Genomic DNA, 27,997 nt, shown 5'->3' with positions numbered 1-27,997 from the left:
TCTGCAAAGGAAGAGAGTTCACAAACGAGATCAGAACAAGTCTGGTGAAGATCTACAAAGGTCAGGGGAACTGATGTACAGCAGAGCACGGGCTGGCGTTTTGATAGCAGAATAGGGGGCTCGGATTACTATGTGCGACTGAAACAAGCCACTCTGGTACGTGTGGATCTCCCCATTGCCAGGGTAATGCAAGGAGATTTCCCCAAATCCCTGACCTCAGCGGCAGAATCTCCTGAGAGCGCATGTGTGGCGAGTCCTACTGCAACAATCCATTTAACATGAAACAGGCCTTTGAACACTTCAAGCTCCGGCCGCATGAGAACAAGCTTTCTGAAGGTGTCCTCAAAACCTCTAACATACCGACCGCCTAATAAGTATTTGTTTTCACACATCTGAAGAGAAAACCTTATAGAGAATAACACTGCATCCTCTGCCAGAACACAAAGACACATCCAAACAGAATAAAACACAACATGGCTGTTCTCATTCCGGGCCGGGGTTTGAGCTATGGGACTTATTGATTTGGTGATTTGTATTGCTTACTGGTGCTGCCGAGAGTCCGTCTGAGAACACGTGTTGATGGATGTGTCTGCAGTGGAGCTGGCGGGGGTACGAGGGGCCAGGGGTGGAAGGAGGCAACGGCGCGGCCTCAAGGTTAGCCGCCTGGCAAGCTAACAGATGGATAGCCCGAACGCTAACTGTCGGTAATGTGTTCAGCTCAATCATTCCCTCCCCTGCGTACATCTCACATTATATTCCTACACGACAGCGGAGTTTCTGGAGGTGAGATAAAGTTCAAGTTTGTCAAATGTTTTTTATCTAATCATGACAATCACATTTTTACAAAACCGAGAATGCGTTTTGTGTTGGAAATTTCAGCTTCCAAGTTTCGACTGCTTTTCTGCTAATTGGCTCCAAGCACTTTGTAGCAGTGGTTTGTCATCGTTTAGACCTGCCTCGCAAACAATGTCAACGTGACCTCTAGACACTCTTGTGTTTCTTCTGACTAACAGTTGCAACAGTGTGAAGAAAAGAGTGCAGTGCAGTGAGACGTCGCGTTTTATACCTCTGAGACTTTTCTCATCGATTATTCATTCCTTCCAACTTTGCATCACATTTTATGTAAATACGTAAGTAAGTATTCCAGTTACAGGGAGGATCATCTCTCTGCCACATTTGCCAAAAGTTATCCTTGAACAAAACAAGAATTCCAGCCTGGGATTTTTAGACCGGTTCAAAACCAATTCTGTAACGGTTTGGAAAGGAGTTCAGACTTTGGAGGAGATGGAAATGTTTTGCTGTTAAATGGCATTTAGTGTTTGTTTTGATGAATGTAGACAAATGCATCTTGTCGTGGTTTGTGAATGATATCAGTAAATGTAATGAATCTGAACAAAAATGATTCAATATGATGAAAAAAAGCTCTCAAAACACCTCACTTAGATAGGAGAAAATCATGCCTTTAAAAAACAAGAGCAGTAGCAGTAAGAGTAGCATATTGGGATAATGCAATTAAATGTAGGTTTGTACAATTCACAAAGTAATCCAATATATTCCTCGATTGGCACGTAGGATTTGTGGAGGGAGACGCTGGAGCTTTCACCTGAGCATCGACAGAAAGGTAATGAGTATTGGCGTAGATTCAAGCATTCCAAATCCATCGACTCTTGAAAAATGAATATTGACATGTTGCATCTATTTTCCCTCCATCATATAAATCATTAGAGAAGCTTCACGTCAAGGAAAGAAATCCCGACCGAATGACTGATACATCCCTGTCAATGTATGTCAACGCTGCATTGTGAAAACACACGGTGCTAAAATATTAAAGCGGACAGTTTTCCACCAAAGTCAGTTATTGACACAAATGAGGAGTTACGTCTCTCGCCGTCTCCTCCATCTTTGTACAGTCTCGTCCGCGGGCCCCGAGGCTCCCGAGCGCCGCTAAGCTGCATACACCCAATTATAGCGCGCCTCTGACACATCGATTGACACAAGCGACATCCAGTCTCATCACTGTGATATGATGCAGTGGCCGCTGAGCTCCATTAGCCCCGGCAGCCAATAGGGACGTGCCATGTTCGGACCCCCCCGGGTGTGGACATGCAGCTGTGGTTTTAATACAGATATCATACGACAAGAAAGGGCCGACGGTGAAATGATGGACAAAGGGATTATCGGGCTGGGAGGGACGACTTGATGTTTGTGCTGAGATTTTATTACAGGTTATGGGTCATACAGAAAGAGAGTAACTTCCTTTTTAAAGGGGACACATCAAATCAACTTTTACAATGCTATATATACCTCGAGTAATATTTTGCTCGAGTAGTCCAGTTTAATGTGAGTGCTTCTTCTATTACTGTTTATGATTATACCAGAGGTGATTTCACACACCCCTCACACAGCCCCTACTGCCTTCAGGGAGGAAACTGCAGAGTCTGTGGGGCCCAACCCAGCTGACTGAAGAGCAGTGCCATCCACCAGGCTGTCAGGAAGCTTAAAGGAACATCCCACTGTGTTTCCATACTGTGATATGTTCTTACCTGAGCTTAGACGAGTTGATCCGTACCTGTCTGGTCTTTGTGCCCGTGGAAGAGCGTGGTCGCTTCTAACTTCACCCCGTTTGGAGCTATAGGAATATACTGGGAGAGGCCAAAGAGAGAGACATCTTCTGGTCGTTGTGAAAGACCAGGTACACATGAACTCGTCTAAGCTCAGGTAAGAACATATCCTCAGTATAAACGGTGGCCTGTTCCATTAAGTCTCCACCCAAACCTGCCCGCCATGCAAAATTAATCATCAAATTGGTGACTAGTTTGGTAGAGAGAGCATGCAGAGGCAAATCAACAGCCTGGCAAAAGAGAGACAGTACTGGCTGTGTGGTGTAAGTATTTAAATAAACAGAATGAGCTCATCTCGGGGAGTTTCGGGGCGTGCCCTGAGGACCTGCAGTCTGCGAATATATATCTTTTGACCCATTTCTCTTCTGCCTGTGGTATTTATAGAACAATGCGCTCATTTTGTTCCACTTAAGTCCTTTTATCCCAAAATGTACTTTTTAGATACTTTGATTCAACTTATGAGAAGAAAATCAGCGATAATGAACTGTTCAGGGAATGTTTTACTAAATCTATGCACAAACTGCAACTTCTCAAGGCAGAATATCAAGTCAATCCTCTCACTCTTTTGTACTATTGTTTTAGCAGTTAAAAAGTAATAATATGCTATTCATCTGATCCACACATTCTCATTTGTGCAAAATGTACATCAAGGCTTGCAATACACAAGTTCTCGAGTTCTTTAAATGGAAAATACAACCATATAACAACTCTGAAACACAAAATGACATAATAACATGAATCATCTTCAAATAGTCACACTGAGTCACACACGAGGATCAGCAGCAGCCGCTCATTCATACACACCAAATATAAAGCCACCAATTAAAAATTATTTGGCAACGGTCCCCATGGAGAACACATTTCTGCTCCCAATTTAATCATAACACTACTTTTGAGAGCAACGACGTGGCACGGCTCCAGCACTGGCCCTACGCCTCCCTCCTTGTCTCCCCGAGTGTGCAGCACTGCCAGTCTCTTGTTCCGAACACCTGTTGGTCTGTCCCAGCCAGATACAGCCATTTAATCCCATTTACACTGGCACGAGGTTAAATAATTCATCGCCTCGTTCAAAGAGTCCAGTATCCATCCATCCTCATATGGCACAATACTTGCCAGGGATCCATATTGTTCGCCCGAGTAAAACCTTCAAGTGGAGCCTGGCTGAATGGTGCCATTGTTTCGCTGCTCTCTCTCACACTGGCGAAAACTGAGGAGCAGACGTAGACAACTGCGGGGAAAATATGTGCTATTATTGTTGATTTTGAACAAAGAGAGCGGAGGGGGGAAAAAAACAAACCTCTTTCTATTCTTTCTTATTCTCGGCGAGCACTGGCGCGATCATTATGAGGAGGTTACGTGAGGTTTTGTGGCAGACAAAGCTTTCTTGTGTCTTGCTTTGAAACGGTGACATGAGCCGGACCGAACCAGCGACACACAGACACATGATCATATGAGTGTTATTTCTTGGTTATTTCTTTAACAGTGAACTGGTTCAACTTAAAATATGTAATCGGGCTATTGCAGAGCATGTAGGGCACAGCAAAGGAGAGGAACAAGTTAGATGTTTGTCTGGGTAACAGAACTCTCATATACGTTATCAAAGATGGGTTTCACTCAAATAACTTTTTCCAGTTCTGGCCGTCATTTCGAGCACTTTTTATTTTTATTTTATTTTTTTATTATTCATTCAACATAAAAGCACAAGATACACTTACAAGTAGTGCACCAACCCAAAAACCCTCCCTCCCTCCCTCCACCCCCATTTACACTCATTCTCACTCATTCACACCAAAGGGCTGTTACCTACAGTATCAATACTCTGGCTCCCACAGTATACAACAAAGTTCGCGGCACAGGAACTGCGTGTGTTGCTGGTCCATTGACAGCACCATTTTCATTAACTACAAATTCATGCATAATTGTTTTAATTTTATTTTAGGTACTTTTTTTGTCTATTTTTTTGGTTTATTTTGTTTTGTTTTTTTCAAAAAATATAGGGCATTATCTTCACCAGACCAGGTCTACAGGGTTCTTAAAACCAGCTCCAGCCCAGATCATGTCCAGGTCGGGCTCAGCAACACACGCTTTCATTTATATGTTCACTCAAAGTAGGAAAACAACAGATTTCATATTATCTAATCAATAATGACACTTTCAAAATAAGCATTTGAGACCATCCCATCTACCTTTGTGTTTTTTGGCATCATTATCTGTTTCAACCATATACTTTTCTAAAGTTAAGAAATTCTGAATAAATGTTAAAGTAATATTAAGTGAATATCTATTTTTGGCCTTAAAAATAAACCTTTTACCGAGTACAATAATTAAATGAACTAAATCATGACAGTCAATGAATTCTCCTAATGTAACAGAAACCACATCAAGCTTCATTTTGAGGACTTTTCACTATTCACAATTTTTGTTTTGACGGTCGATCCGCAGCTACAATCACGGTCAGCTACGGCCGCTGCCACCATTTCACGTCAACTGTGAATCCCATCTAAAGTTTGCTTCAGTTCAAAAAAACACAAAATCAAGCTGTGTGCATGCAGACGATTGACTTGGAGAGATCCGTCGTCAGAGACTCTTTGGAAGCAATTAGAGATGAGCCTCGACTTGACAAAGTAGTTCAGAGCTGTGGCCTTCCTTCTGTTTGCTTATGGCTTCCCACAGTGGGAACAATGCGGCGACCTTTCCCTGATAACTCCATTATGTAAGCCTGGGTAATTACAGTAGAAGTGGAAGAGCACTGTTCGCAGCTTTTAACCACCATGTTTGACTGCGTGTGTGTGTGTGTGTGTGTGTCCTCTGCTTCAAAATGAAAATCTTGTGCGGTGCGGTATTCGGAGCACATGCAATGGGAGCGTCACCAAAAACCCAGAGAACAAGAAGTAGTAGAAGAAGACTGGATAAGGGAGGACAGGGAGATGGGAATGACAAAAGCGGTGAGCCTGAACAAAGCGGGATGCTATAAAAAGAGCGCGCTCCTTCCCCTTCTGTTTGGAGCTATGTGGGGCACTACACGCACCTCGAGTGGCACGGACCGAGGGGAGGCAGAGCGGTGCAAAAGACGACTGCACATTTACCCAGAAGTAAAAGTTTAGGTGGAAGACGTAGCAATTATGTCAAAGCAGTTTGTATAATAGTATATTTGATCATTTTCTAAAGGATGGGTGGAACATGCAAGGTCAGTTTTGTAATATATGCACTATAGGCCATTCCCAAACCTTAACTCAACATTATTTTTAAGCAGCGTTAAGATTCTATCATCACATAGCAACGGTAGCTTGCAGCTGACCGCAGTCGACACGTGCAGAGACTGTCAGCCCGGCCTCGCCGTTCGGTGCGGCGAGGGGCTTCACTGGCAGCCATGTTCACTTAGTTGGACTTTTCTTCATTTGTGCGATGACTGTGAGCGCATCAGAGGAGCAGACAATTACTGATATTTGCTGGCAGCTATCAGCGAGAGAGGGAGAGAGGCTGAGGAACACACGTCCACCATTTTAATTAGAACGCTCCTCTGAGTGCGCGGAATAAACGCCGAGAGAAAGGGCGTCTTCACGGAGCCACAATCACTGCATTGTACCATAAAGATACCACAATATTGTCTCTATAAACCGTGAGTTTAGCATCAACAACAATGTGTAAGGGATAGAAAGGGGGGAAAAAGGGTGAAGTAGCAAAGCATTGGGAGAAAAATAGCAGGAAAGCTGATTTCATGCTTGGGGGATTGCATCTCATTTTGTGGAACGACCGCGCGGGGCTCTCGTCGTGCATTTACTGCCACCTGCTGGACTGTATCGGTATCGTGAAACAGACTACAGGATATAAACAGCCTTCAAAGTCAAACTAAAGAGGTCCTTATCTCGAAAACGATGGTGTCATGTATTCCTGTGAGTGCTGAAATTCAAGCTCGACTTCTAAAACCACACTGCATGTCCTCTTTTTTTTTCTTTTTTTCCTTTCTTTGTCTTATCTCGCCTTTTTCTCAAATGGAAAGCAGGAAATAGAGAGAACTCAGCTTGATAGAGTTGCAGAGAATCCGGCCTCAAAAAAAATTCTCATTAAGGGGCAATAGGGCCCGGTTAAGAATGCCATTATACGCATGGGCGGAACAGTCAATACAGGCGAGCATCTATCTCCGAAAAGCAGAAATAAGCCTGAAAGCTGCACAGTCATGAAGGTGGCGGAGTAAGTTAGTGTCTGAGCACCTGCATGTTTCAACAAAATATACGTGTGCGTCGATGTGGAATCAATGGGAGCCGGCCCCTCGTCACCTTGGCCGACGCGATGAGGTGAATTAATGCCGGCTTTCTCATCACTAATTAACACATAAACACAGCGGCTCCCGTCTCCGCCGCGCAAGTCAGGTCGATTAGTCATTGTCGGAAAAAGGCACCGCCAAGGTTCTTCTACAAAGCTGTTTTAATCACTGCGTTGCTATACAAATTTAGCTCATCAATACGTAACTTCTTCATAAGTTGAGTTAAAGTTTTATTTTCAAGCACAAACTGGGAGAAACTTAAAAGCGGCGTTAAAGGTCCTATATCCTGCAAAATTGACTTTTTAGAGCTTTTAGCCATGTTGTTGTTGCTATTTCCTCATCAAAAACACCCCCAGAGTGGTTTGTGGCTTCATTCACGCAGCTCTCAGTAATCCTCCTGAATCCTGCTCTCTGAGGCTCCGCCCACCTGCTCTCTGAGGCTCCGCCCTCTCCTGGTGAACGACTGACCTGCTCAGTTGTGTCGTAACAGCGGAACGGAAGTGCTCGACGTCTGTAATGTAATGTCTTAATTCTATGCTTACGGACGGATTTTAATTTGTGAACCACCCTTTTCATTATTTCTGTCGTAAGACATGAATAAATAAAGGAAAAGGAAAAAAAAAAAGAAAAAGAAAGGATGTGCCCGAGGTGCTTCCAGGTCAGCTGAGGCCAAAACAAACACACCCCCTGAGCATCTGAAGATGGAGCTCGTTATAACTGGACACACCTGTTCTTTATTCTGACCTAACGATCATGTCACAGAGAAAAAGAAGTGCGTTTGGCTCTGTGGACAGGAGTTTATACAGTCTATGGTTCAACCTTCCTAAAGAAGAGGCCACTCCCGTCAGAAGTTGTTTTTTTCTCCGGGATTCGGCGACTTTCACCAAAATATTGTTTTTCTGTGACTGTCACTGATGGATGTTTGTGAACCTTCACCAGAATCAAAGTGGATTAACTTTTATAACCAACGCGAGTCCCACAATGTAAACAGCGATGGACCAGAGGGTGAGTCAGTCCAAACGCGGGTTAAGTGTGTTAGCATATTAGCATGTGTGTTAGCATATTAGCATGTGTGTTAGCATATTAGCATGTGTGTTAGCATATTCGCATGTTAGCCATTTATCAAGCTGTGTTGCAGATGTCAACTCCGTATAACTGCATCGTGAAGCAATTTGACTTATTGTTGTTTATTTATATTACGGTAAAGTATGTGCGGAGAGAGGGGGCGGAGTTAACTGAATCGAAGCGTTGTGTCTTCCGGGTTTGAAAAATACCTCCAGAAAACACTTATATTTATCACAAAAATGAGTGCTCCATAGTGGTAGAGGTACAATATATCATATACATGCCTATACTTAACTTTGGAATGGCTAAAATAGCAGGATACAGATCCTTTAATGCTGGGTGTACAACTGAAATGAATGCATGTTTGAAACCATTTCACTCTTTGGTTCTTTCACAGACACAGGCTTGGCTGGCAACAGAAAAAAGGGGGCGTGCTACAAAACTTACAACATGACACTAAGACACCCTTCTAATGGCATTTTCTATTTCTTGTCATTACTCTTTACCAGTTTTTTTGTTTTGTTTTTTAATGGGGAGAACTGCAGGGGCAAATTGGCAAAATGTCTTAATTGCATCAGCTGTTGTTTGGCAGCACCGTGCTTTATGCTCGAGTCAAGCGACTTAAGAAAGACTAATGACTTCCTGGAGAGAGCGGTTTGGAGGCAGCAAACCTGAATGAGAAAATATTGGACATTTACGGCACGCCTGCTTAAACACCCTCACGTCAGACGCACTTTTCCACTCTGAGAGCAGCGCAAACAGAGGAGCAAACGATGATTTGAGAGACACAGAGTCGCAGGCGGCGGCCGGGCCCTGGAACGACCACGATCAGCGGATGGCAGCGCTCACGCCGGGCCCGTTCCTAACAGCCTCCGCACCTCATTAGTCGGGCCCAGCAGCGGCATGCCCCCACTATTAACCGCTAAATGAAAGACCGCCAAGCGCGATTACTGGAGGGAAGTACCCTGTCGTCATGGGGATAACAGGGTACACACACACACACACACGCGCGAGCACTCTTAGCCATTTGAAGGGCGTTTATGAAAAGTGGATATTTAACACATCATTGGGCAAGGCTCAAAAGAGTGCAACACGAAAGCCTTGGAAGATAACCTGTCAGGACAAAATGTGCGGGCAAACAACCAACAGCTCAGTCTGAAGATCCTTCCCTTCAAGCACAAAACATCTGATAAATACTTGAGTGAGAAAGGAGTCGAGAGTTCCTGCCAAGGATACATCAATAGAGAGCCTCCTATAGCGCTATAGCTTCATGCATGGTAGTGTGAGTGCGTGTGCTGTCAGAGGGCCCGCTTTCATACACTTCACAGGCCGCGTTACGCAATGAGGTGGCGTTTGAAATGTGTGTGGAATATAGATTTAAACACGTAAAAAGGACCCCTCCAGCACAACGGAATCACAGCGGCCAATGTGCTGAATATGAAACAAGTGGATCAGGGTCAAGGCAAAGGGATGATGTGCAAAGACTTTAACAAACTCACAGTGAATTGTTTTGTTGGAGGGCTCCTTTTACACAAAAACACAGGGTTCCCACTCAAATCTGAGGTCTGTCGAGCTGCAATAATCATCAAATCTGCATGTTTACAAGATGCTGAATGAATAGTGGACAGTTAAAACAGTGGTTTCCAACGTGGGGTCAGATCTTTGTCTGAAGCAGGTCAGGTCTGTAGGAACTGATCAGGTAAAAACGGCCGATAATGTAATATATTTGGCCAGTTTCAAAATGGCTCAACAGTGTTGTTACGGTATCGGCTTAATACATTTTGAAACTGGTCAAACTTATTATGTTATTGGTCATTATTATGTTATCGGTTCATACAAGGTCATAAGAGATACTGCATGAGCAAATGACATAGTGATTATTTTTATGTTTTAAAGCCCTTGAGGAGCTGCAGATTTGAGATTGTAGGAAGAAAGGTTGGGAACCACAGACTTAAAAAGACACCCCTAATGATTTACAAGTTAATCACTAATAAGCCAACAAAAAAAGTAAGATGATAGAAGGACCAGGTGCCAACTCTTCTAAGCTCTCATAACGTGTTATAAGAAAGCAATCAACATTAGAGCTTTTTCTGTTTAATGTTGCTCTCTGCTCACACACACTGATGTTCATGCACATTTTCCCATCAACATCAACTGCTCCAATTGGTCAGCTGCCCTTAATAACAAATGGATTTAGCCAATCACAGTGAAGTGTAAACTCTCATAGGAAGCAGATACCTTAGTCAAATCTAGAAACAGCTAGAACATTTAGTTCCCTGCCCAGTATCAGTAAAGTGGTCCATGATATTACTATACAAATCTGCAAATCAACACTATAAACAGACACTAAACTCATTTCCACTTGCCTGTCCATCGCTCTCACGTCACCTACAACCTAAAAACACAATTCTCTCTCATTCATGTGGGAACCCCGAGGTCACGTAAACACAAAACGCCTGTACTCACGGTCGTTGCAGTGCGTGCCGGTGTAGGACGTCATGGAGCAGTCGCAGGTGAAGTTCTCCCACTGCTGGATGCACACTCCCATGTTGGCGCAGGAGTCCTCCTGGCACGTGGTGCTCGGGCCTTTATCGGGGAACGAGAGGGAGGCCGAGCGGGACAGAAGGGGGACACAGGTGCGCAATTAAAGCCTGCGTCGGGTTCTGCTGAGTCACGAGAGCGCGCCGGAGTCATGCAGCAGAATAATGCCACTTTATTAGATACACCTGTTCCAGCGCTTCCAAAGGGAAAAATAGAACCAACGGATTATAGTATCAAGCCAAGAATCAAAACACAGAAGAGTAGAGACTGAGCATCATAAGATCAAGCCCTATAATCTATAACATATCATCTAAATGGGAACCAATCTTGTTAAGTTGTTGAAGAAAATAGCTGTAGAAGTGTCACTGCACAAACCTTAGTGGATATTTATATGAAAAGGATGATTCAAGTGTTATTCAGTGGGCTTCTTCAGCTCTAAGCTTGCACAAATGTCTTCTGCCTGGACAACCGAGAGCCACCGCAGACATGTAAGCTCTATAAAGCACTATTTAGTTTATCCAACATCTGTAGATTCTTTAACCATGTTCCCATCTGAAAACGAGATCTGTCCAGTTTATTTTTCCATTCAGAAGCATTGAAACAGATAGATCTAATAACGAGACCACTCAGTTTGTGTGTGTTTGTGTGTGTTTGTGTGTGTACGAGGGAGAGACAGTGTCACCGCTGAACATCCACAATAAGATCATTAAAGGCAGTCTGGAAAGCTTTTCAAACAGTCCAAAGCTATGGGAGGTCCTCAGGGGTCCGCTCGCCCAGGAGAGGCAGGAATATCTCTGCCTAATTAACGGGAACGCTTCCACGAGGCCCGGCTTCTTGTGAACATTTAGGCTGACACCGTCTTTACTCCCTCATCAGTTGTGCGATGTGTGGTGGACAAGCATGCAGTTATCATTCCAACATGGACGTACTGATGAGCTTTCTCAGAGTGAAACTTGAGACGCTGCATTCCCTCTGTGGACAAAGACTCCAGCCTGGCCAGCCCTCTCACCTGAACTCTTTTGGATCAATTCTTTTCTCGCAGCAACCTGTGAATCCTTCTGACCTGATATTATTGTTTCTATAATGTTAAAGGGGGGGTATTCTGCAAAATGGACTTTTTCAAGCTTTCCATCATGTTATTCTGTCACTCCCTCATTAAAAACATGCCTGAAGTGTTGCCTTGGCACATTCACGTATTTTTGAGTAATCTGTAAAAACTCTGATGGCGGCCATTTTAGGGATAGGTTTTTGTTGAATTTTTGTTGAATTTTTGTAAATTTTTTTGTTGAATTTTTTGTCATTTTTTGTTGAATTTTTATCACTTTTTTAAAAAATTTATGTCATATTTTTGTTGAATTTTTGTCACTTTTTGGTTGAATTTTTGTCACATTTTTTTTGATTTTTTGTCACATTTTTGTCATTTTTTTTGTTGAATTTTTGTCATTTTTTGTTGAATTTTTGTCACATTCACGTATTTCTGAGTAATCTGTAAAAACTCTGATGGCGGCCATTTTAGGGATAGGTTTGCCTGAGTCCTCCTAGGAACGCCCCCACCTCCTGGAGACGCCTCCGAGCTTTGGTCACCAGCCGAGTAACCGACCACTGCTCCTCAGCAGAACCCCCTCCCCACTGATGCCACAGACAGCGTGTGGAGGGGGCGTGTCTAAAGGCTCAGAGGTTCTTAAAGAGACAGAGGCCTATTTCAAGACATTCACTACAGCCATTTTGAGAGAGACATTTTATACAAGGCAGTTATTCTGATTTACTGCATTTACAGACCAACAGAAGGTTTGTCATCATTGTAGTGAGATATAGACTGGTGCTATGGGACTGACAAAAGCAGAACACCCCCTCTTTAAAGCAGAACACCCCCTCTTTAACCTCTTAACTCCCGCCTGAATCGAGAGGATCTTTTTCCTCACTTCATCAGATTTTTTTCTCCATCATTTTTTTGTTGGGTGTTCAACTCATTTTTGTCATTTTTTTTTCATTTTTTTGTCAATTTTTTGCATTTTTTTGTCAAATTTTTATCATTTTTTTGTCATTTTTTGTCACATTTTTGTCCTTTTTTGGGAATTTTTTGTCTAATTTTTGCACTTTTTTGTCATTTTTTCGTCTAATTTACTGCATTTACAGACCAACAGAAGGTTTGTCATCATTGTAGTGTGATATAGACTGGTGCTATGGGACTGACAAAAGCAGAATACCCCCTCTTTAAAATGAAGATATAAAGTTATTACCGTACATATGAAAGCCAGACACTCATGACTGGCCACTTGTATCTATGGGAACACTTTAGATCGGGCGCCAACGACTTAAAATGTAAAGACGGGCCCGAAAAGCAAACATTGGACAGATTTAGATGAAAGTTGGGTTGAAATGAATCTCCAAGCCTCTGGTAAACATGCTTTTTGCTGGCCAGGCTACAATAAAACAGGGAGTTTGAAATGTAACACTTTACATATTTGTCTTGCTGTGAAAATACATATGTAGAGACTGGACGGACTAAACAGGACATCCATAGAGCAACAGTGTGAGTCAGTGCATGTGCTGCTGAATGCACTGGGATCAGACAGTGTTGAGACGAGTATTCAAAGTCAAATGTGTGTCTGCGAGTCGTCCACGCCACACATAGCTCTTACTTTTGAATACAGAGAGGGAATGCAGGCAATGCTATAGTGCATGATGTTTACATAATGATACACAATCTTCCTCGCTCTCGATGGAGACAATGGGGGCTTTCGAAAATCAACCCAACAAACATAACAGAGAAAAATAAGAGTCCAAATAATGGTAGACAAGTAAACAGAAGAAACTGTCGAGTGCAAGACGATGTGACGAAGACAGAAGAAATAGTGCGGATTTGCCGACTGAAAGAGTGGCCGATGTGCAATGCATGGACTGAGATCTTATGCTGTGATTTCCAGAATTATACAGACAGGAAAGGATACCCACTCTCTGATAAAGACTTTGCATACAATCATTGTAGAATACACACTGACTAATTCAAGTAATGCAAGTAATAACAACTAAGTAACACAAGACATTAAGACTAAGTGACAATGCAAACGACCTCATCCAGCTTCATGCACAGCCTCCTGGTGCATTAGGGGCAGTTCCACATCATTGTGTCACTTTGTTGGTCTTCACTGACGAACACACAGCTCCCACACAGTGATCACGAAACCTGTCTCCTCTCCAGCTTTTCCACGTATTTATAAAAACCTCACTCACTTGTCTCCGCGGCGACTGCTTCATTACCATCCATCCACTCAGCACTGTTTGCTTCAATATGTTTGCTCGCCCACTTAAGCTGTCACCTTCACAGAGAACATGCCACAACACTCTTCTTAATAAGATACTATTTGATGTGTTGATAGTAAATATAAACAGTGGCTTCAGACGTACTCACACTTCTGTTTATCCATGTTATCATGATTAATGTCACACTGGAGTTATTATCACAATTACTTCTTATCATAATGTAGTTTTAGTCTTTTTTTGTCTAATTTTACACATGCACTCGAAACACACACTCCTTCATAAATGACATGTTTTTGGTAACACTTTACATTACGGGCCAGTAAGTCCATGGTACTTACAGTGGTAATTACTAGTAATGACAGTGGTACTTATTGTGGCACTAAAAATGGTAATTACTAGTAATTGGGGTTAGGGTTAGGGAGTCACAGAGATACCACTGTATCTCTCATTACTAAGAGATACAGGGGTTGTACTTCTATTTACTATGGTACTTACTGGTAATTCAAGGATACTATAGCAGCAGTTCATAGTTAGTAAATGAGGTACTTCTACAAACAGAACTAGGGAAAACAAGAAGTACAACCTTCATTACTAAGAGTTACCACTGTTTCTAGAAGTACATACCTTGTAATTCTCACTATAGTATCCTTTAAGTACCACAATAAGTACCTAGAATTACCACTGTAAGTACCACCATAAGCACCACTGTAAGTACCACAGTAAGTACCTAGAAGTACCACTATTATTACTAGTATTTACCACTGTTAGTACCACCATGCGTACCTAGAATTACCACTGTAAGTACCACCATAAGCACCACTGTAAGTACCACAATAAGTACCGATAAGTACCACTATTATTACTAGTATTTACCACTGTAATTACCACGATAAATACCTAGAATTTCCACTGTAAGTACCACCATTAGCACCACTGTAAGTACCACCATAAGTATCTAGAATTACCACTGTAAGTACCAAGGACTTACCGGCCCGTAATGTAAAGTGCTACCATGTTTTTAGTTTAGCTTGGTGAGGAAACTAACGGGACCAGGCACAGGGAGAACACCAAACATACAAACGCCACACAGTAAAGAATCTAACCAGGGACCTTCTGCTGTGCCTGTGTGTCTAAAACTGTGATGGGCTCGGACTTTATTGCCAGCAGCCACTTGTCTTTTCAGAGAGAGGGTAACCTCAGCTGCACCAGGGGACATTATCGCCATGGCGACACCCAGGATGCATTGCACACGGCGGACTTCCAGACAGGCAGCCTCGTGGGGGCGGAGTTTAACCCTCTACCTTGCAGGTCGGCTTTGGTGAAACCAACTTTGTTAGCGCAGAAAGAAAACAAACAGAACACAGCAGAACGGAAAAGAAGAGCAAAGGTTAGTGAGGAGCAGCATCGTTAGTGTGTCCGCGGATGCTAAAGCTGCTGCTGTGGGGTTTTATTCTCAGCAGCTTTTGTCTAAATGTTGGTGCTGATACAGAATATGGCATGGTCTGTATAAGTCTGTATAAGTCTGTCCTTTATACTGGGGAATAGTTTGAAACAGTGTCTCTAAAAGGTATAAAATGTAAAGTAAGTTCTTCTAGTGCTTGACTCCGCATGCCTATAATGGACTTCCTATTTGTTTGGTAAAATGTTTGCATGCCAATACAATCTGCATTTTTCCCCCCTGCCCTTTGTTTTATTTAATCAGGGGGACCAGGTTTTATTCTAGTGCTCTGCTGCCATCTAGTGGTACTGTGTAGAGCATCAGGCATCCACAAATAAAACAATAAAAGTAGTAAAGAAAGTTGTAAATTGAAATTAATATTAGGGATAAGCAAACTATAAAGGCAAAATCAAACGGATATGTCTCCAAATAACCTTACATTTATAATAGCAACAATCAAACTGATAAACAATCCCCAAGAGAGAAATACTCTCAGACATTTTTGCCATCTCTGCTCAATAATGTTTTTCCATTCCATATTAAAACAGTGGTGTCATTAGTTGTTTGTTAATTAGTTAATGTTCAAAAGATGTTATTGGATAAATGACTCTGATAACAGTTGTACCTTCACAGCCCCGCTCGATCTGCCCGCTGCGGAACAGCGCGTCATTGATGAGGTCGGGCAGCCTCCCGTTCAGGTCGACTGAAGCCAAGCATCCCTGGAAACCCTCCCGAGACACCACCAGCTTCGGCAGGTTCTGGTACATGTTCGGTCCCAGGCCGCCGATGAACAAGTCACCTGGAAAATATGGCAAAATGAAGCTGGAGTTTTGGTTTTGGTTCATGCGTTTTCATCATTCCAGTCGACAGCAGACAACTTCCTTCTAACTTACTTCATCTTATATAAAGAGACGTAGAGTTAGCATAAGGATTGCTTCAGACTTAGCCGTTAAGCTTGTAAGGCTGCAAAGGTATTAAGTGATTCCAAAGTATTTGCCTTTGTAAAATGTCAGATAGTAACATTTTGTGGTTTGAAAATGAGGCTTTGTTTATTGTCTGCCTAAGTCCCTGGATGTATTTACACGAAGACTGTTGATTTCACAAAGATTTTCTTTTAGCTCGTGGTGGAACACAGCGATAATAGTGATGCTTTCGAACCATTTACTGTAAATACTTATGTGGAAACTCAATGAGCCTCCAAAAGTCTGGACTGAATATATTGGTGTCCAAATAGAATGGGGAACACCAGTCTTAAGATCGTCTTAAAGCAGAACTAAGTAACTCAAACCCCTAGAGGCCATACGCGCCACTGCAGGGGTCGTAGCATGTTGTGGTTTTTTACTCATTAATCGTCCGTGAGAGTAAATCCTACGCTGACAGAAAAGACAAAGCGACAGAAGGATATTGTTCTTCCAATTACACAATGGAGATTTTTTTCACTCAAACTTTGCTGTTAATACTTTTTAAGTGGCGCTAGCCCTTAGTTAGCTTTGTCCGTTAGCCTGTTAGCTTCTTCTTCGTGATTTCATTAGTGTGTATTGGGGCCTCCGACCTGATGCAGGAAAATTGCAAGTGTCGTTTTCTGGCCCGAGACACCAAGAGGAGATGAAAGACCCCCCAATCATCCCATCAACGTCTGTTCATGGGTTTCAATCAAAAGACTTTTCCCAGTTTGGGATGCCATTTAGCAGACCATTCAAAGTATAGAATCACAGTGAAACCTACAGCTAGAGCCAGCCATGGTAACCGCTCTCCTACTGTGCTCCAGTGAGATCGGGGCGTGACTACATACGGGTCATGTGCTGCCCTGACCTATGACCTTCCCACGACTGTAGCGACATGAGGCCGCGTCACCTTTGAGATCCAGGTTCTTGGCCCCGTTGACGTTCTGCGTGACAGACTTGGCGTCCACCTTGAGCGTGTGCGTGTTGGAGGCGTCTCGGGTGATGACCACGTTGTGCCACTGGTTGTCGTTGAGGGAGTTGTCGCTGTTCCCCTTCAGCAGACTCGGCCCGTTGCCCAGGTCAAAGACGTAGTGGATGAATCTGTCACGGCGGCCACAACAGCACAGTTAGTTTGTACACAGCGGTAGATCTCCTTTATCGCCCGCGCTTATTGGATTACAAACTTTTATGACTATGTTTCACTCACAACAATAAAGGACGACAGTGAATTGTCTTTGTGCTGCTAGAGAAGGATTATGTTCCTAAGAGCTTGTTTTAGGATCAATACCTGTCAGCAATGTTCTTATTAGCTTGAGCAATGTACCACAGCTCGTTAAAAACAAGGGGGGGGGTAAAAACTGAAAGCTGGAACAATTTTGGATGTATCACAACTCAACTTTACATTATTTTTGCAAGAGTTGTTCATTCCTAAGCATAGCCCAAAAGAAAAACACTACAGACCAAAAAGGAGCCCACACAGATGCAGGTCTCACCCTTTGACCAGCTCCACCGCGATGAAGTCGTTGCCGTCTCCGCTGTTGAAGAGGATGAAGCCGTCCGAGGAGGTGGTTTTGAACTGGAAGAACAGGTGCATGGTGGTGTAGGCCTGCAGCGTGGCCAGCCCCAGGTAGCTGCCCTTGGTCTTGAAGGTGACGGGGTCCGCGATGATGGAGCGCATGCCGAAGCGAGCGTTCAGTTCGCAGAAGTCGATGTCTCCGTTCTTACACATGTCGATGTACTGCATCCCATTGAACTTGAGGCTCTGAGGAGAGGGCAAAGATGGCGCGAAACATGTTAGCCTAGATTCAGTGCTTTGTCTTAATGCAGGTTTTAGGTAGGGATTGGCCAGGACAGTGCTTGCATATAAACGTAATTGAGACCTACGCATCTATGCAATTTCCATCCATTGTGTTGCCTTACAAACACACTCTCATGCTACATGCACTAAAATGTCTGGCAAAAACAAAAAAAACAATGTACCTGAAAACTAGGAGGTGTTTTGGACATTTTAAGCTGATGTTTCTGTACCTGAAGATGCCCGATGAAGGGGGAAGGAGCAGAGGAGACGAAGCGGCGTTCTGTCAGGATCCCTGTCTCCACATTGTTGAACTCCAGACGAGTGTGATCCCCCGCCATTTGACCTGAGCAAAGATACGACAACACGAAGTCAAATCATCATCAATCATTTCATCAGTTTGGTCATTGTTCGCAGACTTAGAGTTTGGAGAGTTAATGAGAGCAATAATTTACTGTTCAATCATAATCATGTCATAATAAAAGATTATGTATGAAAATGTCCATAGTTCTAACCTCAGATACAAAGATTATCTCTTTACAGGGCAAGTGACAAAAATAACTTTATTGTAGACAGGAAGCCATAGTTAAAAGCAAGAATCACTTTAAGACAAGTTAAAGTCTGTGGTTATAAGCTCAGACTGTTGGAAAGAAGAAAATACAGATGCACACTTTACATATGACCTCAGTAAGGTAAAAAAACATGTAGTCCTCACTCAGCCAATCAGAAGAGCTCACCCCACATCACACATCCCACTGTGGTAAGTTGATGAAAGTCACACATTTTATTGGTGAATAATTGTGCTCAGTGATGACATATGTGTTGGTTTTGGAGGACGTAGTGAAACAAGTGAAATTACAGCATGAAAAAGGCAGGCACCATATTTGATCATACTAACTTACTCTCCCTTAAACCTAAAGTTAATTAGTTTTGCCCATATTTGGACATGCCCACTGCATCTAGTATTCACACTGACAGTATTTTTTTGACAAAAGAACCAATAAACTCTAGGACTATGTTTGTGTACATTTTATATACACACCATAGTATTTTTTGTTTTACCTCTTAAAGGGTAGCTTTGCTCACATTGATTTTCTGCATGATAACAAAAACATTTTTACAACAGAAATAAACCTTTGTCCCCCAATAACACCCTTAAATTGAAATTATTTCTTTCAAAGTATTTCAGTGAGTGTCCTATAAAGAGTCATGGCACTGAGAAATAGTCCTGCTTGACAAAAATGAACATAACATTACAACAATACAGTCATGTACTGATAAATATCTACTTTTATTGTTTGTTTCACTTTGATGTTTTCAAAGTGTTATCAAGAGTTAAGAGTTATCACAGAGTAATGGACATAAGGAAAGAAGAAGACGAAGAGCACAGTTACAGATGATTCAGTGCTTGTAACAAAACAAACAAACACACATAAAGAGCTCCTAACCCACTCTGTGCCATGCATAATCCTGCAGTGCTCTGTGGTCGCACGTACCTTCAGACATGTCGTCGTCCACGGTGAGTTTGAAGTTTTTACCACGCCGCAGCACCCTGACGGCGTGCCACTCGTTGTCGTTGAGTTTCTGGCCGGCATAGAGCACCTCAGGGCCTTTGCCTGAAGAGGAGGGTGAGTTAGCGCAGGGAGGGGAGGGACACACACACCCTGCCACCACCATTACTACTATAACTACTACTACAGGCGGATACGTTAGGTTTATTTCATTCAAATATGCTTTTCCAAAGATTCAACCCACATCTGAGAGCTTTCCAGTTTAACCACTAGAGGGCAGTACAGCTCCACTGATCATTCCTTTGCTTCCTGAACTCAAGCTGGGTGCTAGTAAACATGTATGTCTTGAAACCATGTATAAATGATTATCTTTACGGTCTGTACTTTCATGCAAACCCTTCTATTTGTTATCATTTCTAACCCATCAAACATGCAGTGCTATCTTTGTATTTGAAGTCACCATTAGAAACCACTCTAAAATTGCCCATTTCCAATCCATACAGAGAACATTAACTTCTATTTGCATAACTTTGATCGCTCCCTATTACTTGTTCCCGCAGTTATGGTGGAAATCCCCTTATCTGCCCGCGACATGCGCACACTTCTATAGCACAAGGCTGAGTCAAAGAGTGATTGAAGAAGAGAGTGGACTTACTGGAGTTACAGTTTATCCTGACACAGTCTAGATGGGAGGGAGAATAAGTGACAGATGAATTCGCATCCTTCAAGGTTACAGCTGCAGACAACCAAGAGCAGAAAAAACCACCTTCCGGGGACGGTCACATGACGCCCGCGACCATTTTAGCCTGTGTGTCCATGCTTTCTCAACTCATTTGTTTTTGTTTTGTTATGCTTAGGTTAAAGGGTTATGTGTGTTTAATGTGCAACACCACCATGGACTGTGAATGAGCTAAGAATTTTAAAATGGTCGCTCACTTTGGCCACATTGATTTGGCGACAGGACAGTTGAAGTCCTGGCGTTGGCAAAGACATTTAAGCAAGTCATTTGGGAAGTGTGAGATTCTATGGGCATTTTTGATGAGAAATCGCCCTTTATAGTTTGTCTGGTTGTTTACACAGAAGAAGAACAATTATCCATGCATTGCAGATAGGGATCAAATAGAATAGTATGCAGAAAATATATAGATATCTTTATTGCTCAACTTGAAATCTATGTGACCAGGCTAATCATGTGACGTCAACCGCAACAGAAAAGTGGAAGCGAACAGCCTCGAGCCACCAAGCACATGAAGCTAAAAATAACTTCTATAGGACCCGGTCATTGGGCTACAGTTACACGGGTCATTGGACGTCTCTCGGACCACTCCGGCCAAACCAAAAACACATTTAGCAGTAGTTAAAGCAATGTGTAGCCGCCGGCTGCACGTGGGCTGTTTTATGTATCTGCGGCGGCGTTATCTCTAGGCTCCACATGGAGAGAGCGATGTGCTGTGGCGTCGGGCTGTTTGCCGACGGGCCGCAGACTCTGGGGCCTTTGAAGGGGTGAGTGCCATCTTTGAACAAGGCGTGGGAGATGCCAGCTACAGTCCAGGTTACTAATGGACGGAGAGGAACATGGACCCGCTATGGTGAACAGAACCCCCCCCCCCCCAAAAAAATGAAAAAATAAATAAATACAGTCTCGCTAAAGAACAAAGCATTCCATTGAGCAGAAAATACAAATGAAACTTCTGAATAGATGGCATAAAAACATGGCGTTTAGAGAATGTGTGGCGAGTTATTAGTGCCATCTATCGCATGTCGGTGCAAAACAAGTTACATGAGATACGGTCGGTTCAAAGGTGAGCTGCTGCTGCTGCTGCTAATGAGTATTTGGTAACACTTTACATTACGGGCCGGCAAGTCCTTAGTACTTACAGTGGTAGTTACAGTGGTAATTCTAGGTACTTATCGTGGTACTTAAAGGATACTATAGTGAGAATTACAAGTTATGTACTTCTAGATTCAGTGGTAACTCTTAGTAATGAAGGTTGTACTTCTTGTTTCCCTAATGCTGTTTTATGTTGTTTTATAGTCACACAATCCTAGAAATTACTTCTGTTTGTAGAAGTACCACATTTACTGCCTATGAATTGCTGCTGTAGTATCCTTGAATTACCAATAAGTACCATAGATGTATCACTGGAACTACTAGAAACTATCATTTAAAGCATCAAAGTACATAGAAGTATGACCTTCATTACTAAGAGTTACCCCTGTATCTCTGAGTAATGAGAGATACTGTGGTAACTCTGTGTCTCTCAAACCCCTAACCCTAAAGACTAGTAATTATGACTTTTAGTACCACAATAACAACCTAGAATTACCACTGTAAATACTAGTGCTTACCACTGTAATTGCCACTGCATGTACCACTGTAAGTATCACAATAAGTACCAAGAAGTACCATTGTCATTACTAGTAATTACCACTATAAGTACCACGGACTTACCGGCCCGTAATGTAAAGTGTTACCGAATATTTTTTATTTTGTGTTAATGGGTAAAATATCTACAAAAACATCTAAGCACCAAGCCAAAAACTCCAAGCAGAACAGAGCATGCAGACAGGTGTAGTAAATGTTAGGCACGACTGACACTCGATCTAATGCAAAAAAAGAGAATAAAGAATAAAATATAAAATGCTGTGGTGGGCCCAGGTGGAGACGGTTCATACGATACCGAGGTTGACGGTGAGCTTGACCCGGCCGCTGTCCAGCTCCAGGCGCAGGGTGTCGGCCGAGTCGCGGGACGTGGCGGCCATGAGCAGCCCGAAGGCGCGCTGGGACATGAAGCGCAGCGAGACGTCCTCCGCCTCCGTGTGCATGGCGTGGGGGATGACCACCTTCATGTACATGCTGCCGTCGAAGGACAGGGTGGACGACTCTGCAGAACAAGAGCAAGAGACGGATGAGTCCAGGTCCAACTGTAGAAGGAGGACGAAGAAGAAACGGCCGCGGTTTTCTAGTTCTCAGAATGCAACATTACAACAAAACTCATTTCAAATATTAATTCTGCTGCGCACCATTTTGTTTTGTTATAGCACTGTTAAATATAAGATGTGAGAGTCATTGTTTTGGGCCCACAGACACAAAGAGAAAGTCACCTCAAGTCTCTCTCTTTAAAACAAAACAAAAATCAGGTTAGAAATCTAGGAGTAATCATGGGCTCAGACTGGAACTTTAAAGCCACATCAAAGCAATAACATCAGCAGCTTTTGACCATCTAAAACACTACGATCAGAGGAACAGTGTTGAAACTTCATATGTTTGTCTCCAGCAGGTTAGACTACAGTAACAGCCTGCTCTCTGTTAGACAGAACATCCAGAACGCTGCTGCTCGAGTCCAGACAAGAACCAGGAAATACGACCATATTAGTCCAGTGCTCCGGTCTCTGCACTGGCTTCCTGTCGCTCAGAGAAAAGAGTTGAAAACAGCTGTGCTTGTCTTTTCATGGTTTGGTGCCATCGTGTTCCCACAGTTCAGTCCAGATTAAAGACTCATCTCTTCGAACACCCAGAACGCACTGATTTATGTCCAGGATGTCAATCATTTTGTGTTTTCACTGTTCTATCTTTCATCACTTTTGGTTTCCTGGTGTTGTTGTAAAGTGCGATATAAATAAGCTTTGAATGAATGACTGATTGATCTCTGACATGAACTGTCTCGGGCCCTGAGAACATCAGGGGGGGTCTCCTGGTGGTTCTCAGAGTCAATAATAAACACGGTGAGGTTTGCCTTTTATGCAGCTAAAATCTGGAACAGTCTAAATGATGAGACAGGCTTTAACTCTGACAATGTTCAAATCCAGGCAGAAAACTGTGTATTTTAGCCGTGCATATGATTGTTTTTATCTGCTTCTTTTCATTTTATGTAACTGTGATGCACTTTGAAATGCCATGTGTATGGATTGTGCCCTACAAATAAACTTTAATTTAATATATTCTAGCGTTCTGAGATTTAAAGTAAATGACAGAGCACCGAGTGTCTTTTATAGCCGGTTTCATGGTTTGATATGAAATCAAGCATGTAGCTACTGTAACTACTGTATGTTCTGCCACTCACACCAAAGCCAGTGCTCTTTATTCAAAGATATGACGTCTTTCACGCTACAGAACCATCTACTCTTCAAAACCACATCCTTTAATGTCATACAGACGCTCTGCTCGTGATGTCGGTTTCCAAAGAACAACATTACGATCATGTGTTCCCCTCCTCGACTCTGACAGCTTTACTTATGTGCATGAAACTCACAAGCCCACGTGCGCAGGACTTAATGTATGTACAGCAACATCGCAGTGAGGGAGCTGTGTGTGTGTGTGTGTGTGTGTGCCCCATATGGCCAGACACAGCTGTAGTCATCAGGCAGTGACAGGTACAAGTCTGGAATCACAGGCTGCTCACTGTGCAGAAAATTAAATCATCAAAATCACATCTTCTACGCGGCCCGCCACTGATCGCAGCGTTTATTTATAAGCACATGCAATTACTCACGAGCAAGTCTCAGGAGAAACGCACATGTATAGCCAGAAGGTCCTAAATCCCATATGGTTATGTTCCCACAGAGGATAAGTCCAAACTGTGTAAGCTCTGTCACACTCACACAGGAGTCATCTGTACCGGGTGGTTTTAGTGTTGTGCACAGAGGTTGCTGATGTGGATGACACTACACAATGTTATACCTGGGTTGACAGCATTGAGGGCAAATGACCACATCACCCCAGTCCTCCGGTCCCTTCATTGGCTGCCCATTCACCACAGAATCCACTACAAAATCTGCCTCCTCACATACCAGTGTGTCCATGGAACAGCCCCGGCATACCTCACTGAGCTCCTTACCCCACACACCACCACAAGGCGCCTACGGTCCACTTTCACCCACACCCTTCACCAGCCCGTGACCAAGCTCTCCACAATGGGCGACAGGGCCTTTAAGGCAGTTGCCCCGAGACTCTGGAATGCCCTGCCAGAGTCCCTGAGGGCTCCCCAGAGTGTTGAGGCCTTTAAAAAAGGCCTAAAAACACATTTATTTTTAAAGGCCTTTTCAGACTAATTTGTTTGTTTGCTGTGTTGTTTTTACTATGTGAATGTTCTTTTTGTTTTTATCAGATTTTATTATTCTGTTGTAGCACTTTGAGGTTTCACTGAAATGTAAAGTGCAATATAAATAAAATTTATTATTATTATTATTATTAAACGGGTAAACCTGACATATAAGAGACTTGGCTTTTTATCTGGATCACCTACTGTGAAATATGTATCAACCCTACTGTATATGGACATTTAATGCCAATATAAGATGATAACAGTACTAGGGCTGGGAACACTAAACAATAACAGTATGGCTTTTTTATTACATTCATTATGTCTTCTTGAGTAATAAACTTTAGTTTTTTGGTTTCTTTTTGAAAGACACTAGGTAGAAACAAACAAAGCGTAAGGTATTTGAACAGCTTTGTTTGTTTCTACCTAGTGTCTTTCAAAAAGAAACCAAAAAACTAAATAACAGTATGGGGCGACGGTGGCGCAGATGGTAGAGCAGGTCGTCTCATGATCGGAAGGTCAGGGGTTCGATTCCCACCTCCTGAAAGTGTACACTGTCGTTGTGTCCTTGGGCAAGACACTTCACCCACATTGCCCCCAGTGTCTGCGTACATTGGTGTATGAATGAGAGCATGAATGGGTGAGTGGATCCTTGCTATAAAGCGCTTTGAGTGCCTAATGTAGGTGGAAAAGCGCTATATAAGTTGAGACCATTTACCATTTTACCATGGTATCGAGAAAAAAAAGAGGTACAACTGGTATCAACAAGAAGAAAAAGTAGGGTTAAGCAGGTACCGGGGAAAAGAAACACAGTTTTGATGCTGTTGGTCCAGGGACAGCATTAATCACCAACATTTCCCCATTTATTTTTCTGAATGTTTGCTAAATTCCTTTTTCACATTCTTTCTTTCTTTCTTTCTTTCTTTCTTTCTTTCTTTCTTTCCTTCTTTTTTGGCACGATTTCTCCCATTTTCCAACCATTTTTTCAAAAATGATTCCCAATTTTTCACACATTTCATAACTGGATATGATTTGCACACATTATTGTTCTGTTAACTGGTTCTTGATAACAAACATTGTAAAGGTTCATCTGTCTTCAAACCTCAATACTCATTCAAAACACCAATAATCTTGACAAATTGAAACCAGTCCCATTGGCCAGTCGGTCCTCATGGGGAAAGCAAACTCGTTATAATATAAAGCACAACTTTTGTACAACTGAAACATGCATTGTTGCAGGTAGTCGGGCTAAGAAGACAATTACATGCATTTTAAAAGTCCCACTTCTGGTTTTGCATGTGGCCCCTGACACTATTGTGCTGCTAAACTGAGTCAGAAAGAGAGATTCAAAATGGAGGCCTGGGCGCTTCAGGGCTGGACTATTCTCTGTCCTCTGTAAAATGTAAAACGCTGCGAGCGCTGGAGCAGCAGAGGCAGAGGGGCATCAGCCAGACCCGCCATTTCTCCCGGGAACCACTGCAGATTAAAATGTGTATTCGACCATGAAATACCTGCTTTGACACCTCGGCTTCTAAAGGAAAAAATAGCCCTGCAGCCTCGGAAACACATCCAGGGAAATACTGTAAAAAAAAGGAGGCGGAGGCTCTGCAGCTGCGTGTAACTGTAAACGATGTCACTCTTCCTCAGATCGATTTGTGAAAGGTTTTCTCACGGGGTGAGGAAACGCAAGCTCATTAATATCGGGATGAGCATGACTTAAATGCCAAACTACATCCACAATGTATAAAAGAATAAGAGAGAGGAAAGTGTGTCAGGAACAAATGAAGTTCAAACCAAAGGTGTTCTTTACGTGTAACTTTGAAATAATATCTATGATGTAAGTGACAACGGCAGGCGGGAGAGCGAAAATGAAGATGTGCGAGAATAATTCTCACCCTCAAAGTTGTATGAAAGAATTCACCAAGATGGTTGTGAAAAAATAAACGTTGTGAACCAATAATTGCGCATAATACATCAGTAGACATTTTCAATAACTACTGAATTATAGCCAGACATTTTGAAAACCTCTGCAACGATGGAAATATCCTCATATGGCGCTTACACAAACATGTTGCTATCAAGTCGGGCAACACTTTCAGCCACAGTTCACTTTGTTGCAGAGAATTTTATTTGATACAGATTGTTTCGGTTCTGCTAACCCAAGCTGGTTCTATTCAGAAACAACTGAACTGAACAATAGAAAGTCCTGGGTGAGTTAAAAGTCTGTACCTTCACCTGACTCAATTTTCATTTCAACTCTTAAAGCAGAACTAAGTAACTCATGCCCCTAGAGGCCATAAGCGCCACTGCAGGTGTCGTAGCATGTTGCGTTAACTGAGATGATCTTGAAATAATTATCCACGCCTTTGTGTCTTCCCGTTTAGACGATTGTAACAGTGTATCTCGTGTCTGAACAAAAAGGAGCGTCTTCAGCAGCGAGGTCACTGACTCGCACAAACAGAAGGGCTCATATTACTCCATTCTGAAAGCCCTGCATTGGCTTCCAGTCAGTTTTCGTTTCCATTTTAAAATCCTGGTGTTGACCTTCAGAGCCTTGCATGGCCAGGCCCCCTCCTACATCAGAGACTTGTTGTGTCCGTATACCTCCTCTCGGAGGCTGAGGTCTCAGGATCAGAACCTCCTCATGGTCCATCGTACTCGTTTTAAGACCAGAGGAGATCGCCCCGACGCTCTGGAACGATCTTCCACTTTCCTTGCGGTTTCTTGATAGTGTTGATGTTTTTCAGAGTAAACTGAAAACCTACTTGTTTCAGAAAGTGTTTTAAATTCCAGTGGAATAAGGGTTAGTTTCATGACCACGTTTTTTGTGACTGTAAATGTAAATGTACTTTGTATTTCTATTTTGTATTTTTGTGACTTTTGTCTGTGAAAGGTGCTATATAATTAAACATTACTTACTTACTTACACCTGGGGAAGATGAAAGACCCCCATTCATCCCAGTAACACTTGTATTACCCCCACAGGGACTACGAAAAGGATTTATTAAGGTCAACAAGTTAATTAGTACTGCTTTAAATGGTGGAATTATGCTTAAGCTTATTTGTATTTTTGAAACATTTCACTCCCCACTGCTATAATATTTTTGAAGACAGATACATATAGTACCAATAGAAACATGTATTTAAGAAAGCTATGATGAAGCACGATGAGTCCTCCTCTTTCATAATCCATCCAGGAGCAAGACACCAATTTAAATCAAGCCTCTTGGTGTAGCACGTAAACCTAATTTACATTTTCAAGGGATTTTAAAACAGTTTTTTCTTTGAGCAACTGCAAGTGGTTTCTATGTAACGATAGCTTTGATCACATTCTGAACAGAAGTGTTTTTGACAGCGCACAAAGCTGTTTTGTTGGCTGTCAGTGATCCATCTCCGAAGTGCTACAGCCAGATGACGTTTTCTGCACTAAGAGGAGAGACGGAGGTTTTTTGCTTGACGGCAGTCTGATGTAATTTATTCCCAATGCGTGCCTCTTTCCACTTTGAATGACA

The 27,997-nt window shown here is 42.6% G+C and overlaps 1 protein-coding gene across 2 annotated transcripts in view; it reads right to left on the bottom strand.

The window, feature by feature from the left end:
* nrxn3b (neurexin 3b) overlaps nucleotides 1–27,997 on the bottom strand; it is a 498,054-nt gene that overhangs the window by 287,393 nt on the left and 182,664 nt on the right. For both annotated transcript variants that reach the window (XM_079571780.1, XM_079571779.1), the window contains 9 exons: nucleotides 22,125–22,328; nucleotides 20,099–20,125; nucleotides 19,429–19,548; nucleotides 18,166–18,278; nucleotides 17,631–17,899; nucleotides 17,048–17,238; nucleotides 15,819–15,992; nucleotides 15,057–15,083; nucleotides 10,417–10,536 (listed from right to left, as the gene is read on the bottom strand). In XM_079571780.1, the coding sequence (XP_079427906.1) occupies nucleotides 10,417–10,536; nucleotides 15,057–15,083; nucleotides 15,819–15,992; nucleotides 17,048–17,238; nucleotides 17,631–17,899; nucleotides 18,166–18,278; nucleotides 19,429–19,548; nucleotides 20,099–20,125; nucleotides 22,125–22,328 (1,245 nt within the window). The remainder of the gene's footprint in view (nucleotides 1–10,416; nucleotides 10,537–15,056; nucleotides 15,084–15,818; nucleotides 15,993–17,047; nucleotides 17,239–17,630; nucleotides 17,900–18,165; nucleotides 18,279–19,428; nucleotides 19,549–20,098; nucleotides 20,126–22,124; nucleotides 22,329–27,997) is intronic.

This window comes from Gobius niger (genome assembly GCF_951799975.1).
Source record: "Gobius niger genome assembly, chromosome: 15".
Taxonomy (NCBI): Eukaryota; Metazoa; Chordata; class Actinopteri; order Gobiiformes; family Gobiidae; genus Gobius; species Gobius niger.
This window is presented reverse-complemented; position numbering and strand designations above follow the sequence as displayed.